The following is a 14,729-nucleotide window of genomic DNA, read 5'->3' as shown; positions in this document are numbered from 1 at the left end:
CTGCAGTTCACTGATCTCCCCAAAATGCTGCCCCTTTGAGGATGGGGCCTTCAGGTTCAGCACTAGAAACAAATCTAGGGGAAGAAGAGGAAATTGCCCCATACATTCAGGAAGCAGAACCCCGGCCCCTTGCATTTAGCTCTTCCAGCTGTAACAGCAATAGCCTCCATCATTGATCCTACCCATGGGATCCCACATCTCCATTGTTGGAGATTGTTGCAGGCCTGCTTTTTGAAAATGGACCCTCCATTCCTTGACCATAGCTGGTCTCCGGGCTCGGAGAAAGAAGTAGAGAATGCTTTTTTTTTAGCAGGCTACAAGCTGTCAAGGGTTCCCAGCTCTGAGTTGGGGAATATATGGAGATTGAGGGTGGAGACAGGAGTGGTCAGGATTTGGAGCGGGGAGGAACCTCAGTGGAGTCTAATGCTATGGAGTCCATTTTCTCAGAGAAACTGATCTCTGGTGATGAGCTCTCATTCCAGGGGATTCCCAGATCCCCCCTGGGAATGGGCATCCTAAACCAGGCCTGGACTACTGAGATAGAGCACCAGTGCTAGTATGTTTCTGAGTCCTCAGAAGCAAAAGTATTTCAGGAGAATGGGATGGAATGCTGCCTTTAACATAAGTTGAGAAGTCTGGCTAGGATTGCCATGGGATCGGGGCAATAAATAGGAACTTCTTCACAAGAACAGGGTTTTGTGTCTTTTTGGTGAGGATGCAGAAACCTTTTCATGTTGGTGGGTTAACTTGTAGAACTCCTGTTTGGTAAGAGTTCCTGGATAGGTTCATGCAAGTACCTGCATGGCTCATGAAAGCTTATTCCATAATATATGTGTAGTTTTAAAGGAGATCTATGCAGCGCTCATTTATTTTAGTTCCAGCAGACCAATGCAGCTCCTACTCTGGAATTCATCATAGTCATGAGAGCAGAATTTAAATTACACGGCACTGGGTTATCTAGAGGCAGTGAAGATCTGGGCATATATGTTGTGATTTCTCTGTGTGTGAGAGAGAAAGAAAGCAAAACCAACCCCAGCTGGAGAAAACGGAGTTAGTTCCTACAATGGCATGTTAAGCCTATTACTTTTACCCACAGAAACCAGATCTGTGATCACCTCAGGCATTTTCAACATGAACATGCAACTAAAACAGTCTTTAGCCTCTCTGGGAATTAATAAGCTTCTATTGTTCTCACTACTAAAAAAAACAAACCCACAGCAATGAATCAGCCAGTTGTTTCTGTTTAACGGGGAAATAACAAAGGCCATATGTCAGGGTATGTGTCAGTGTCCTTCGCTCAGCCTCTTAAGACAAGCAAGATCCCATCTTGTCTTTTGTGGTTCATCAGGTGGAACCCTCTGCAGCTCTCAGGGACTACACCTGCTGCATCACCAGCTACATAAAGCGGAAACAGATGCTTGATGGAACACAGCTGTATGTCTCCCTGGAAATGCAATACTGAGCTTTTATAAAAAGCCTCCAATCGCCAATTGGGCTGTGGTTGCTTTTGAATTGATTCTATTTTGGGATAGGCAAATGTTCTATCTCCTTTGAAAAAAATATGGCAACAGTTTCAAACTTTGCGTATACATATTCTAAAGTCCACTATATGTCATTTATCAATACATATTTTCAGCAAATGTGTTGAAAAATACATATAGGTTACAGGAAAAATGCTGAGTGAGTAACCAAAACTGATGTAAAATATGACCTGTCCCAGGAGCAATTTTTTCAGAAAGGAGAAGCAAAGCAGAAAGGGGAGAAATTCAAAATGATCCTTCATCTTATTGCATATGGCTTGTTATAATTTTTGCAAATGCCTGGATGATATTTTAAATTCCCTTTGCCCTTTTTCACAAAGAATACATGACAAGAGTGGTCAATGTGTGCATGGATCCCTCAGGTGTGCTCGTGACAGCAAAAATGCAGTGCATGGGGGCAAAGTGTGATATAGGACAGGAGTGTAGCAGCTGTGGAAGAGTAAGGGAATGTCCATTGTAAGCTGCTTTGAGACTCCTTTGAGTAGAGAAGAACAGGATATAAAAATCAACTTAAAACTTAGTGTCTTGTATGAAAAGAAGACAAAAGGTGAGGGAGTGGGGCTGGCAGAAGTCAAGGAGACTGATGAAACTGGTCCAAGGTGGCCTGGACTGAAGGGTTTTTAAAAATCTCTGGTCCTTCTATATATTGGTCTGAGTGCCTAGAGTCTAGACACAGTGAGGACAACACTCATGAGGTTGGTCCACAGTTTAGGCCTTTCATGTTCAGCCACTGTGATCCCCTCCTCTACCACCCAAATGGAACTCAAGGTGCAGGTAGGTTTAACAGGCACAGGTTTGCCACATCTTGTCCCTTTTCTTGTTCCAAGAATCCTTTTGATCCTTTTACACACCAGATCCCCCCTCTTTCCCACAGACGTGAGAGAAGCAGCCCAGCTCCCTTCTCAGCAGCTTCTCACCCAAGTATTTCCCCAAACTATTGCGTTAGGGAACTAAGTACGGTTTCCCTTTCATGCTGTCACCAGTTACATAATATATTTTGTATGAAGCTTAACCGGTTTGTGCGTGTAATTTCTTCCCCCGAGACAATTCACCCTCAGTCAGCAGGAATGAACAAAAAAGAGTTAACTTTTATTCAGAGCTTTAAACAATGGTGTGCTATAGATACCTTTCTCAACACTTGAGCTTTTGATCTCGAACTCCATTCATTCTTCTAAGCTACTGTTGCAAACTATTTTTATAGCCAGCTTGTGACTCTTGCTCTTTCACACTCAAACCCAGCTCACTGCCCACTGTTAACCTTCCCACAACATTTTGTCAGCCGTAACTGGCTGCTCTCTGAGAGATATGGTCCTGGATCTGCCAGACACAGCATTTCACGTGCAAAAAGCTCTTTGAGCTTCGACTGGTTTGGAACGAAACCTTTCTTGTGGGGAAGGTGAGACTGGTGGCAGTGTTGCTCCAGGAGTTTCAGGATTACACATCTGTCCCTTGAACAATTTTCAGAGCTGAGGGCTGGCAATGAGAATCGGTGTGGTTCAGTATTTGCAGGTAGAAAACTCCCGTTTCAAATCTCTCCATAAAACTTGCTGGGTGATCTTGGGCCAGTCACTTGCCCTTGCAGCTTAGCCCACGTCACAGAGTTGCTGTGAGGAGACTATGGAGGAGGACAAAAGGCATGCATGCTCCCCTGAACTCCTCAGGCAAGATGAAAACAAGTTCAATAAATATGGGTTAGAGACAGCATTGATTGCTCTGCTGAAAATATATGTTTCTAACTGATGGGGAAATGCTTTCCTGTTCCTATCACTGGGTCTTCGGGTGAACTTTGGCATGGCCAACTGCTAAATGCTAGATTCAAAAGGGGCCGTCTTGGTCTGAAGTAGCACAATAAAATCAGAGTCCAGTAGCATTTTTAAGACCAACAAAGATTTACTCAGGGCGTGAGCTTTCAAGTGGTCTGATGAAGAGTGCTTGCAATCGAAAGCTCACACCCTGAATAAATCTTTGCTGGTCTTAAAGGTGCCACTGGACTCTGATTTTATTGTGCTAAATGCTGTTAAAGCATTGGGAGTAGGAGTATACTGGGGTTGATAACTGTGTCTGGCCTCTTCTTGATAATTGTGTCTAGAGATTCTGAATTAACAGCGTGGGATTTATCCGGTTGAATTCTGCGTAGCTCTCTACTATCCTCAATGGTTTCCAATATTTACCTTTGGGGGAGTTTGTCTGTAGCTTTGAAGCCAGGTCTCATCACTAAGCTGATGGCAAAGCCATCTGTCTTCTGGGGCACCATCTGTTCACCATCATCGTGATTGAGCGGGGAACAAGCGGAAGCTGCACGCCAGAAAGACTGAGGAAATGCTGGTCTGCAAGGCTGAGATTCTGCTCTTTAGATAACAATGGAATTCATTTTGGAGCTTTGAAACATTGCCCACATACAGTTGCTTTATGTTGCCTGGCTTTGTGGTCAGATTTAGAATCATAGAATAGATTTGGAAGGGACCTCATGGGTCATCTAGTCCAACCCCCCGCACTATGCTGGACACTCACTTGGGCTAAATGCCAACTTGGGCTAAATGTCAAAGGCAGGGTATGAATGCTTCTAAAACACTTTAAATCCTCACAGCCCCCTTACAAAGGTGGTTTGGGGAAGGTTCACTTGCCGAAGGTCACCCAGGAATGTGAATGCACAACTCCAGTCCTCATCAGGCACCCCAACTACTCCACCATTCTGACCACTATAATTTTGGAAACCAAATACTGTGTTCCATTCTTGCCCTGGAAGCCACGGGGCTGGACCATGCTTGCGGCCTTTATCTTCCCCATCACTGCCAAGAGAGGGTGAAACGCCAAAACATGCCGTGGTTGAGTTTCAGTATTTCTTTTTATTGCGTTTTGTCGTCTAACAACAATACTCATTGGCAAGAAGTTTATATACACTGACCAGTTAATCACAGGTGTGTTTATTTCAAAAAGGATTTGTAAGAATACAAAGGGCAACTGGCCTTTTTGGTTCATTTTTAATGCCTCCGAAATGTCGAGAGTACTTTTTCCTCTTTTTTTTTTTAAATAAAAAAGATTAGCCACTGAGAGAAGGCCAAATGAAGAAAGCACAAGCATACAAACTCATACAGGGGAATGGGGCCTCTTCCATGCAGTTGATTTGACACCTAGATGTTCAAACGCAAAGGATACCAGAACAACATGCAATTCACACATTACAATTAAAAAAAAACACACCACAATTTCCCAGCCCCTCTCTTTTGACTAACAAGCCCACTTGTGTATAGTTTCTAAGCAGCGGATCACAGTGTGCTTCAAGGGGTGTGTGTGATATTGGAGCAGCCTTGTCTTAGCAGTATGTCACAAGTAGTTAGCAGACATCTGAGTGGCAATGGGGTGGGAAACCTTCATGGAAGAAAGCAGGAGCCGAAGCTGTGAAGCTCATGGGACCTATTCTTATGCAGCCGGTCAAGACTGAGTCCTAGGTCAAATTCTAAAAGAATAACAATGGTTTAAATAATGTTTTGTTCTTTAAATGTCTTTGGATTCAAGGGTCATTTATACAAGGATGAATGCAAAAGGAAACTGGATTTGGCCCTGCCGCTAGGGCTGGCTTGACGCCCTCCCCATGAGAAACACTGTGCCGGTTGAGGACTTCAGAAACGAAAGCTCTGCCATGGAATGGCCACCAAGCACTGCTCCTGCACCCTTTGTGTTAATTTCACTGAAGGCTGTGATGGGAGTCTCCACCCAAACCTTAAATGATCTTGGTGGGATGGGGAGCCCTTACAGCAGGGGTAGTCAAACTGCGGCCCTCCAGATGTCCATGGACTACAATTCCCACAAGCCCCTGCCAGCATTCGCTGGCAGGGGCTTGTGGGAATTGTAGTTCATGGACATCTGGAGGGCCACAGTTTGATTACCCCTGCCTTACAGCACTGGGCGGCACTGCAAGGCTCATCCCACAAAGAGACCCATGCTGCATAGGTCAACGCCAGATGATGGCTCCTCCTGATGGCAGAGCTGTACCACCTTCGGGGATGGATGGCGCTGGTGCAGGGAGGAGCAAGATACTTTGCTTCCCTTATGGCATAGATCTTCTGGCATTGACATCACACAATTGTGAAGATTATGTGAGAAAGTACATGGAAATATGCAGTCTCTGGGCCATATCACTTTGTGAATTATTTCCCCAAACATTCAACTGAAAAGAGAGCCCTGTAATCAATGGCTCTGAAATATCTCCTTTTGCCTGCAGTTAAGAGAAGGGGCAGTCTCTTGCGCCTTGTGCCCCAGGTGATGCTGGACGGCTCATTTGAATGGCTGTGGCACCCACAGTGGTCCAAATAGACACTTTCTCAAGTGTCAGGAAAAATGCAACAAACCAAGAGAACCCCCCCATAAACCTAAAGGACCATGCAATATGCAGATGGACTACAATCATGTCTGAGGATTGGCCAAAGCCTTTTCTGAAGTCACAAGCCAGTCTGAAAAACTTCTCAAAGCTTTCCCAACAGAATGCAAGTGTACAGTTTACAAAGTACTCCCCCACACAAACACAAAGTGGTCCTTCTCATTAGCAAATCTCTAGTAAGTCAATCCCATTTTTTAAGACACATGCAGATAGACATCCAGAGAAAGCACTGGGGACGTGGAAAGAATTTAAGAAAACTTCTCCTTTCAAATCTTATTTTACTTCACTTATATAAAAGGTAACATAGCCCATACTGCTCATTAAACTGGTGCAAGAGAGGTTATGCCCGGAATAAATTGTTTCCTGGCCTTGCGGCTAAGATCAAGTGTCATTTCTTTGAGGTCTGAATAGTACCCCTTGTGAGCTGACTGATTCTTTCGGCTGTACAGTCTGCAGGGATTCCTACCTCTTTGGAACACAGGTATAGGCATAAGTGTGTGTGAGTGTGTGTGTGTGTATACACACACACACACACGAGTGTATATTTAAAGCGGCTCATTTTTGAAAATGTTCCCATTACCAGAATACTGTGTTGATGCGATTTAACCAAGAAGGTTAAAGAGAGGCAACATCGTTTTCACCTTCCATTTGATTATGCGGGAGCTACATAAATGCAAACACCCTTCATTTCTTCTTCTTCTTCTTCATAGTAATTTGGACAAAGAAACAAGCTGAAATGTTTATGACACTGGGGAAAAAAGAGCTATCAACAGTTCAGCATTTTCTCTTCCCAGTTCAAAGCACAAGAGCTAGTTTTCATACGTTACGAGTGAAGACACAGAGGACGTTGCTCCTGTGTCAGAAAAGGCCTTCCCCAAATGCTCAACAAATGGAATGAAGGCTGAATTAAAAAACCAGATAAAAACCAAAAACGGCTCTCGGTGTGTCAGGCTGACCAGGAGAGCTTTATGTATATCTTTCGTTCTGGTAAATCATTTTCAGGTATGGTACAGAATTAAAGCAGAATGTCAAAGCACTGAAAACCGTAGCGGAAAAAGGAACTTTTAGAGATTAGTGCAAGCCTCTTGTCACTCACTGTGTCACAGAATAAATGAAGAGTTCAGTGAAAAGGACAAACAATTAGCTTCCTCTAGACTCTAAGTGAATTGGGACTCCAACGACCAGAGCCACGTGGGAAGGATTCAACATGGATGAAAGTCAAGGGATGCTGATGGGCCTGGCAGAAATGAACGCCCCAAGCTCAAACCTGGTGAAGTAAACAATGGGCAAGCAAGGACTTCACTGGTCTCTTCAGGCAGCGCTGGCTTTAGGCAGCTGTGTGCTCTAGTACCCCAATGTCTCCCTTGGTTTCCCTCCTTCATGCACTTTGTGACTGGGTGACGTCAGCTGCCAGTCAAGGTGGACTCTGGGGCACACTCCCTTTGAGAGTGAGCTCAGCCAAGCAGAATGCATCGTTTCTAAATTGCTTGGCCTCTAGGTAAAATAAGGACGTCCCTTGCCCCTCCTATAAATCACCTTGTGCCTGCAAACATGGCTCTGTTTCTGGTGGAGCCTTACATCGTCTGTGCCAAGTGCTGCTGTGCCTGACCTGATTTCAGCATTGGGGAATCCTCTGTGCAAGCCAACCATGTGAAACCTCTGACTGAAATGAAAGTGTCCTTTCCTGGCACACAGCAGATAGAAACTGCCAGCATGTAAACGTGAATGCATTGGAAAGGAGACAAGGTAAAAACCATCCTTGGGATCGAACACGGGGTGATACATGACTTCATGAGGGAAGGAAGACACGGAAGTCATTCAGCGGCCACCAAAGGTGTTTTGCAGTCCACAGGCACTGTCCTATCTAGGCTTGTGAACTCCCAACACAGCTCTTGTTCATAGCTTTGAAGCAATATGATGACGCAGAGATGAGAGAAGCTTCACTTTGCTGAGCAGCCACAGGAAAAAAGGCAAAGCAGCACTGATTGAGTGTTAGCTTAGCAACATTTCAAGGCATCCACGCTTTCCCCATGACACAGGGGATAGATTTCCAATGTCTTTTAGGGGGACAATTAAGTAATGGAGATGGATTTAGAATCTCTGCGCTGTAAATATGATGAACAGCTTCACAAAACAGAAGGAACTGGGAAGATTATTTCGCTATCTCCAAGAACAAAGAGTAACAGAATAGAAAACATATTGTGACACCGCAAGGAGGAATGGAATTCTGACCTGGTCTTGGCAACTGTTGTCGTATACGCCTGGATTGTATGCATTTCTTCCTTAAAAGTAAATTGAGACCCAGTTTTTTTTTTGTTTCTTAAAAACAACCTTCAGGCTGAAGTTCACTGTTCAGCTCTAAAAACTACCTTAAAGCAACAAACCAGAGAACAAAATAATTACCGGACATAAATCAAAATTGGGTACCTGCAGGGGGGAAAAAAGCACAATTTATGCAGTCCTAAACAGCAGGTATGCAAAAATCAATATACAACACAATACAGTCCCCCTGGAGTCTTAGAAAATCAAAGGAGGAGGGAAAAACTCATAAATAATATAAAGATGCACCCACAGACATTACTAGTATATACATCCACTTTAAATTACCCAAATGTAAACATAACTTGAAAAGAGAAGATGAGCATCTAATGCCTTTACTGACTTTATAGTTAAAATATCTCCAGTTTCCCCAAATAGCTTTTACTGAAATTGAAATGTTATAACCACTTAGATAAACGTGACCAGGCCTCTGTTACATTTTCATTTGCATTTCCCTCCTAGAGGAGCAATTATTTTCCATTCAGTGTCTTTCTGAAACAGCCTCACCACCTGCACATCTATTTTCTGACTGTGCAACAGTGTCACAGCCTCACTGGCTATATTTTGTTATCTGGAACGCAGTCCTTGCTAGAGGAGCATGGCTACTCTAGCCAAGCCCATTAAAATGACCCAGGAGCAAGCAAAGTGAGGTCTCTGGCATACGATGGAGATGCCTAGATCCACCATGGGACATGGCCAGTCCTGCTGGAGGCTTGGCTTGCACCTGGCTACCAGTGGCTCTCCTCCAAAGCAATGGCCTGTAGGGAACTTTGCCAGTAAGGTAAAGAGCCAATATGCTCAGGACCCAGTTAAGCCATTGCACCAGAAACATGGACTACTTCTATTTAAGGACTGGGATGGATGATGCAGTCATTATTCAACCAGCTGTGCCACTCACGAATCACAGAAGCGATCACTGTTGAAATGAATAAATGACCTCGCTTGTAGCGTTCCAGTCTCTGTGCAGAAAGGCTTTGAAGCACATCTGGACACGGTAGAGAATTACAGTCAATAAACCATCCCTTTAAAAGATTTTGACGCTTGAATCTGACTTTCTGTCTGTCGCAACTTCCATTCCTTAGTAGGAAAAAAGCAGCATCAGGTGCCAGTCAAGTAGCAAACTAACCACTTAGATTGTAATTCTGTCCTATTTACATTTTTAAAAAAATGCATGGCAGGAAAAAAAAGAAAGAAAAGAACGTGAGGCTATTGCCTTCCTTTGGAGGAATATGGCAAGGCATGACTCTGGCAGTGCTAAATACTTTTAAGTCCCAATGTTTTTTTTTTCATAAAAGAGGGGGGAAATGGTTTAAGCATGAAATAAATGAGACTTAAAAGTGCATCATTTTGGCTAGATCATGCACTTGCTGCTTTAGGGACCATTGAAAAGCCATATTGGACAAGTTCATATATTTTGAGCTGATCTTTCAAAGGCCAGCCCTCTGTTTTGCCTAATAGAACAGGGGGTTCCTTTTGGGTTTACTTAGCTCCCCATCCCCAACTGCATGCTTCTACTAGCAGCAAACTACAATGTAAAATTTCACATTTTCTTAATTGGCATCTTCCCTGCTTTTCAGAAGTACATTTGCTGGCAAAATTCATTTTAGAAGTTGCTCGAACGGATAATATCCAAGCTCTCAAACAGCCGTCAGTCTCCTCCTGCTTTCCCCAAGTGCTACAAACAAATCCAAAGGTGGGGCATTTTCCTTACAAAAGACACAAAAAGGTGTTTTTAGACCAGAAGGCTCAGAAGATGCTATAGGAAAGTATACAGGCCCCGACCCAAAGACAACAATTTTTTTAAAAAACGACAACAACCCTGCTCTCTAAATTTCTACCACAAGTCGTGCTAATATTACAAATCCAGCTTTTTATCCAGAGGGTAAATGTTACTCTCCAAGCCCAGATAAGCAAGTTAAGGCTTCGCTTCCTTCTTGAGCTAAATTACTGTACAATTCAGGTGGCTGAGGGTCAGGGGGGTGGAAATGGGAAAGAAACGCAGGAATTATTTTTCCTTCCGATTATACAGGAATGGGATATTGACACAACTCCTGCCTCTTATCTCCAGTGTATAATTTCAAGTCTCACAACTATGCCATTGGTACAGAGCAGTCTCTCCTCCAAGAATTGCTGCAAACTTGAGTCCCACTCTGGAATGACTTTCAAAGCGGACAGCTATTCCCTTGAAAATCAGTGGTAAGTGATACCCAGTTAATTCCCGTTTAGTCCCTTTCAAAGGAGTCTGCAGAGGCCTCCAGGGCACGGGCTGCCCTTTGAGAGGGGCAGTTTCACGCACACCGTATAGTCACTATGTAATACTGTGCCTAACTGATAATCAGGAACACACTGAATGGGCTCAGAAGTGCTGGGATGGGCTTGGAGGAGCTTTGTGCTGGTCCCGGGCTGGACATCTGTTTTGACTGTACAGTGATGAGAAAAATAAAGGAACCATTATAGTTTGGAACCGATAAGCAGGTCAAACGTAGCAGCATATTTTACAACTGCAGGAAAGTGTAGCAACGCAATGTACATTTCCCCATTTATTCTACGCGAAAGCCTTCGTTGGGGGGACAGAGCTCTGTATAATGAAGACGGGCAGGATAGGAAGGAAGCTTCTGCTTTACACTTCTCTTCCCGGAACGTCTCCCCAAGCAAATGCATCACTGCTCACTAGCGCCATCTGTTGGATCTGGGGAACGCTTGTCAGGCTTTTTGGACTTCCTTGGAAGCTGCTCTTTTTCCTTCTTCCTCAGCTTTTCCCTTTGCTTCTCCATTTTCTCCTGTGTTTTACGAGCTCTCTCTATAGAGGATTTCATTTCTTTAATTTTCTTTTTAAGGACTGCTCGGTCCTGAGAAGGCAGCATACCAAGGGCCTAATGATAAAAGAAAGAATGCTTATTTAAGGCAGAACTAAAGTGATTCACAAAACTCAGTTAAGTTATGCAAGACCACGACAACGACGTTTAGATGTAATGAACAAACCTCCGCCCAGTGCCTCTAGCAACTTCCATCCCCTTGTGCACAGCACCAAAACAGCAAACGAGAGAGCCTATGACAAACTGAATTAGGTGCTTTTTCATACCGTGATTTGTTTCTTGCTTAGAGATAGGGTTGCCAGTCCCCAGGTGAGATGACTGTCATGTATGTTTGAAAATGGTTCAGAAACTGCAACTGGTATACAATGCAGCAGCCAGGGATAGATCACACAAAGCAAGCAACAGGGCACTGGGATTCCAATATGGTACATCAAATATTACAATGGAATAAACAGACTTCCAGGGAGTCTTCAAACTTCAGTCAATTCTTTAATATCCAGAATTCTAAATAAATCCCACTGCGTTTCGCTGCGTAGCTTTATTAAGGGACATCAATTTCAAATTGTTTTCAACTGGAAACTTCAATTTAGAACAACAATCTCTTTTGGTTTGATGAGATGTCATGTGAGTACTTGTTTCATTTATTCTTGATGGTTCCAGAGTTCTAAAGTTCTAATGCATCGGTTACTGAATGTCCCATTTTCGTGACTGTTACTGGTTCGCTATGTATAATGCGCTTTAAATCCCTGTGAGAAAGGTAGACTATAAACAATGTGAATAAACGAACAAACAAGAGCATGTGAGTGTAAGAGGGGAAGTTGAGTATTTGGGTATGGGTTATGAGATTCAAAATCACTGATGAGTGCATCCGAGAAATTCACCGAACGAGTGGGATTTAATTAATTTCTAATATATTTTAAAAATGTGTTAAACATTTATAGGGTGACATGATCACATATGGGCAGGTTGATCAACCTGCCCATATGTGATCATGTCTCCCTATACAATATCCTTGGCCACGTGTTTCCATCCCTTTCCTTTGCTGTCTCTTTTCACAGTAAACCCGTTGACAAATTTTGTATACCAAAATTATCCATTAAATGTTAACATTTATCTAAAGCTTGATCTTTCAGAGATAAGGATGTCTCAGACTTCTAGCTGTTACACTATCAGCACAATCACAGTCTCCAGCAATTTAAACTCTGTTACACATTATTGGTACCATGGGTTTCCTTCATGACATAAGAGATTATGGGGAATTTCCCCCCAAGGATGTTAAGTATCACCCTGGTGATAAAGTTCTAGATTATATTCCCAACACCGGCAGCCAATTACCTTAAGCTTACTGCCATCTAGCTGAAGAAGACGTTCTCCATTTACGTTTTGGGCACTGAATTCTGGAACATACTGTTCTAAATTCTGGCTCATTAACCAGTTGGAAACTTGCTGCACACTCCACTCTTGAACGGTACGATTTGGGGACTGGCTACGCTTGGGAGATTGTCCATCATCAAGGATCTATAACAAAATGTTGCACAGTGTAAATTATAGAAGAAAAATAATATTACCACTAAGCATCAGCCAAGCACATCTTTCAACGTTATTCGAATACCGGGTCCACTTGGGATATGAGATCACAAGAAACAGCCTTGCTAGGTCAGACCAACATCCATTCCACTCAATGTCCTCTTTCAGTAATGTTCTAATCTGTCTTGCAAAGTTGTTGTGAGGATAAAACTGAGGACAGGAGAATGACCCAGGACAGACCAGGGGTAAATGTTCTAAATAAATAAACGTCCCTGGCAGCTCACAAGCAAGGCACAAAGCCAACTGCTCTTTGGTTGACCTGCACCATCACCTAGTACTCAAGACGCCTATGGCCTCAGATCAAAGAGGTCTACAGAATCAGAGAAATGGATCTGAGTTATAAAACACATCTTGATGCATTACTTTTCTATCTTGAGCAACCTCCAGAGTTCAAGGAGATTCACAACTGATGATGACAATTGCCAGTGGTTTAAAATACAATACAACCCATATTCTAAAAAGCCAAAAGCATCTGCTGCCTCTTTCTGATGGCTGCTGCCATTATGTGCAAGAATAGCTTACCGCTGGGCAACCAAGTTCATGGGTAGTTCATGGGTATTATTAACAGAGCCAATTAACAGAGAGAGTTGGCAAGCTCCCCTACACTCCAACAGAGAGATCTGCAGAGAACATTTCTAAAAGGAATCATTATATTGGGAGGCAGTCACTCTCCGGTGTACCTTTTGCAGGCTCACAAAAACACGTATTTTAGTTGTAGAATATAAAACTCAGAAGAATATCTACAGACTTTGAGAGAATCAGGGTGCACAAGTCTAACTGCTTTACTGTGCCATCAACTCTCTTAGGCAAGGGATACAAATAAAGTACAATAATAAAATACAGAATTACCTATATCTATAGAGGGGAATCTCTCTCTCTCTCTCTCTCTCTCTCTCTCTCTCTCTCTCAGATACAATACCCTGTTATGCCAAAGAGTGAGACTGGCAGTGGATTTCTACTGAGAGATCAATAGGCGTCAATCACTTTCTACTGCCTGAAGAGTGGTAAGTATCGGAGTTAAATCTCCACTGAGTGTTAAGCCTACACTTTAAATTGCACCCTAGTTTTAAAGAACATGAGAAAAAAGCCAATACAACAAAAAGGACTTTCGAATGAAAGAAACAACTAGTGACAGTGAGTCAAACATCAGTTGCAACACAGGAATCCACTACATAAAAGAAAACCTGACAATGGAGGGGGGGGGATAGCAATAGCTGTACCTCTGCTTAACCCAGCAAAACATGCAGCATTGTCTCACCTCATCATCAATCATATCCAAGCTCTGACAGAGTCAGCAATAAAGAAATGGGAAAGAAAACGTTATAGGCAGAAGTGACAGAACACGTAAAACTGTTTGGACAACCAGAAAGGGGAGGGGCTTAAGAAGCACTAGGTGTAGGTCTACCCTAAAGGGTTTATGGGGGGGGTTGCAACCCCCCCCAAAAAAAAAACCTTGTTATAGTTGAACCTCAGGGAAGGGCGGTATACAAATACAACAAAATAAAATTAAAATAATAATATAATTATTGTAATTTGCATTGTAAATTACAGTAAGTTGCACTGTAAATTGCAGTAATAAAATAGATATTTATTCCTAAACAATCCTATTTAAGTCATCAGAACAATTCTGGAGATGTGCATTACAGACTGAACACAAACTCTCCTGCGTTGTACAAAGGAAATAATATCCCACTGCAAATCAAAACACCATCAGCAGCCTCATATGCTACCTGTTTCTAGGTTAGACCACTTCATGGGGGAGAGGGAATCAAACAGTCGGATGCATTGCTGCATGAAAACCCCAGTGCACCCTTAACAGCAGCATTACAGGAAAAAGGCTAAGCTTGAACTTTCTCCTTTTGAATACTGGGGAGCATCCAAGTATTTGATTTCTCATTGGCATTCTGAAAAGGTACAATCCAGAGACACGAGGTGCCCTTTGTCAAGCTCAGTTTTTATTAGCCAGGATTGGAGTTCATTATTACTACTATTTGCAGCTTATATGCAGTAACATTCTATTTCATACATCTTTTACTATGATGTGTTGATGCAGCTGATCTGAATTATCCTATTCCATGAATTACATAC

At 42.9% G+C, this 14,729-nt stretch overlaps 1 protein-coding gene across 11 annotated transcripts in view; it reads right to left on the bottom strand.

Annotated features, from left to right (window-relative positions):
- Positions 1-4,367: 4,367 nt before the first annotated feature.
- PPP1R9A (protein phosphatase 1 regulatory subunit 9A) overlaps positions 4,368-14,729 on the bottom strand; it is a 135,429-nt gene continuing 125,067 nt past the window's right edge. For 7 of the 11 annotated variants that reach the window (XM_077304526.1, XM_077304527.1, XM_077304525.1 and 4 more), the window contains 3 exons: positions 13,900-13,923; positions 12,390-12,572; positions 4,368-11,111 (listed from right to left, as the gene is read on the bottom strand). In XM_077304526.1, the coding sequence (XP_077160641.1) occupies positions 10,899-11,111; positions 12,390-12,572; positions 13,900-13,923 (420 nt within the window). In that variant the 3' untranslated portion in view covers positions 4,368-10,898. The remainder of the gene's footprint in view (positions 11,112-12,389; positions 12,573-13,899; positions 13,924-14,729) is intronic. The other 4 variants (XM_077304529.1, XM_077304536.1, XM_077304533.1 and 1 more) reach the window with 1 other exon arrangement.

This window comes from Paroedura picta, chromosome 11 (genome assembly GCF_049243985.1).
Source record: "Paroedura picta isolate Pp20150507F chromosome 11, Ppicta_v3.0, whole genome shotgun sequence".
NCBI classification, from domain to species: domain Eukaryota; kingdom Metazoa; phylum Chordata; class Lepidosauria; order Squamata; family Gekkonidae; genus Paroedura; species Paroedura picta.
The sequence above is the reverse complement of the archived record's forward strand: the minus strand, read 5'-3'. Positions and strand labels throughout refer to the sequence as shown.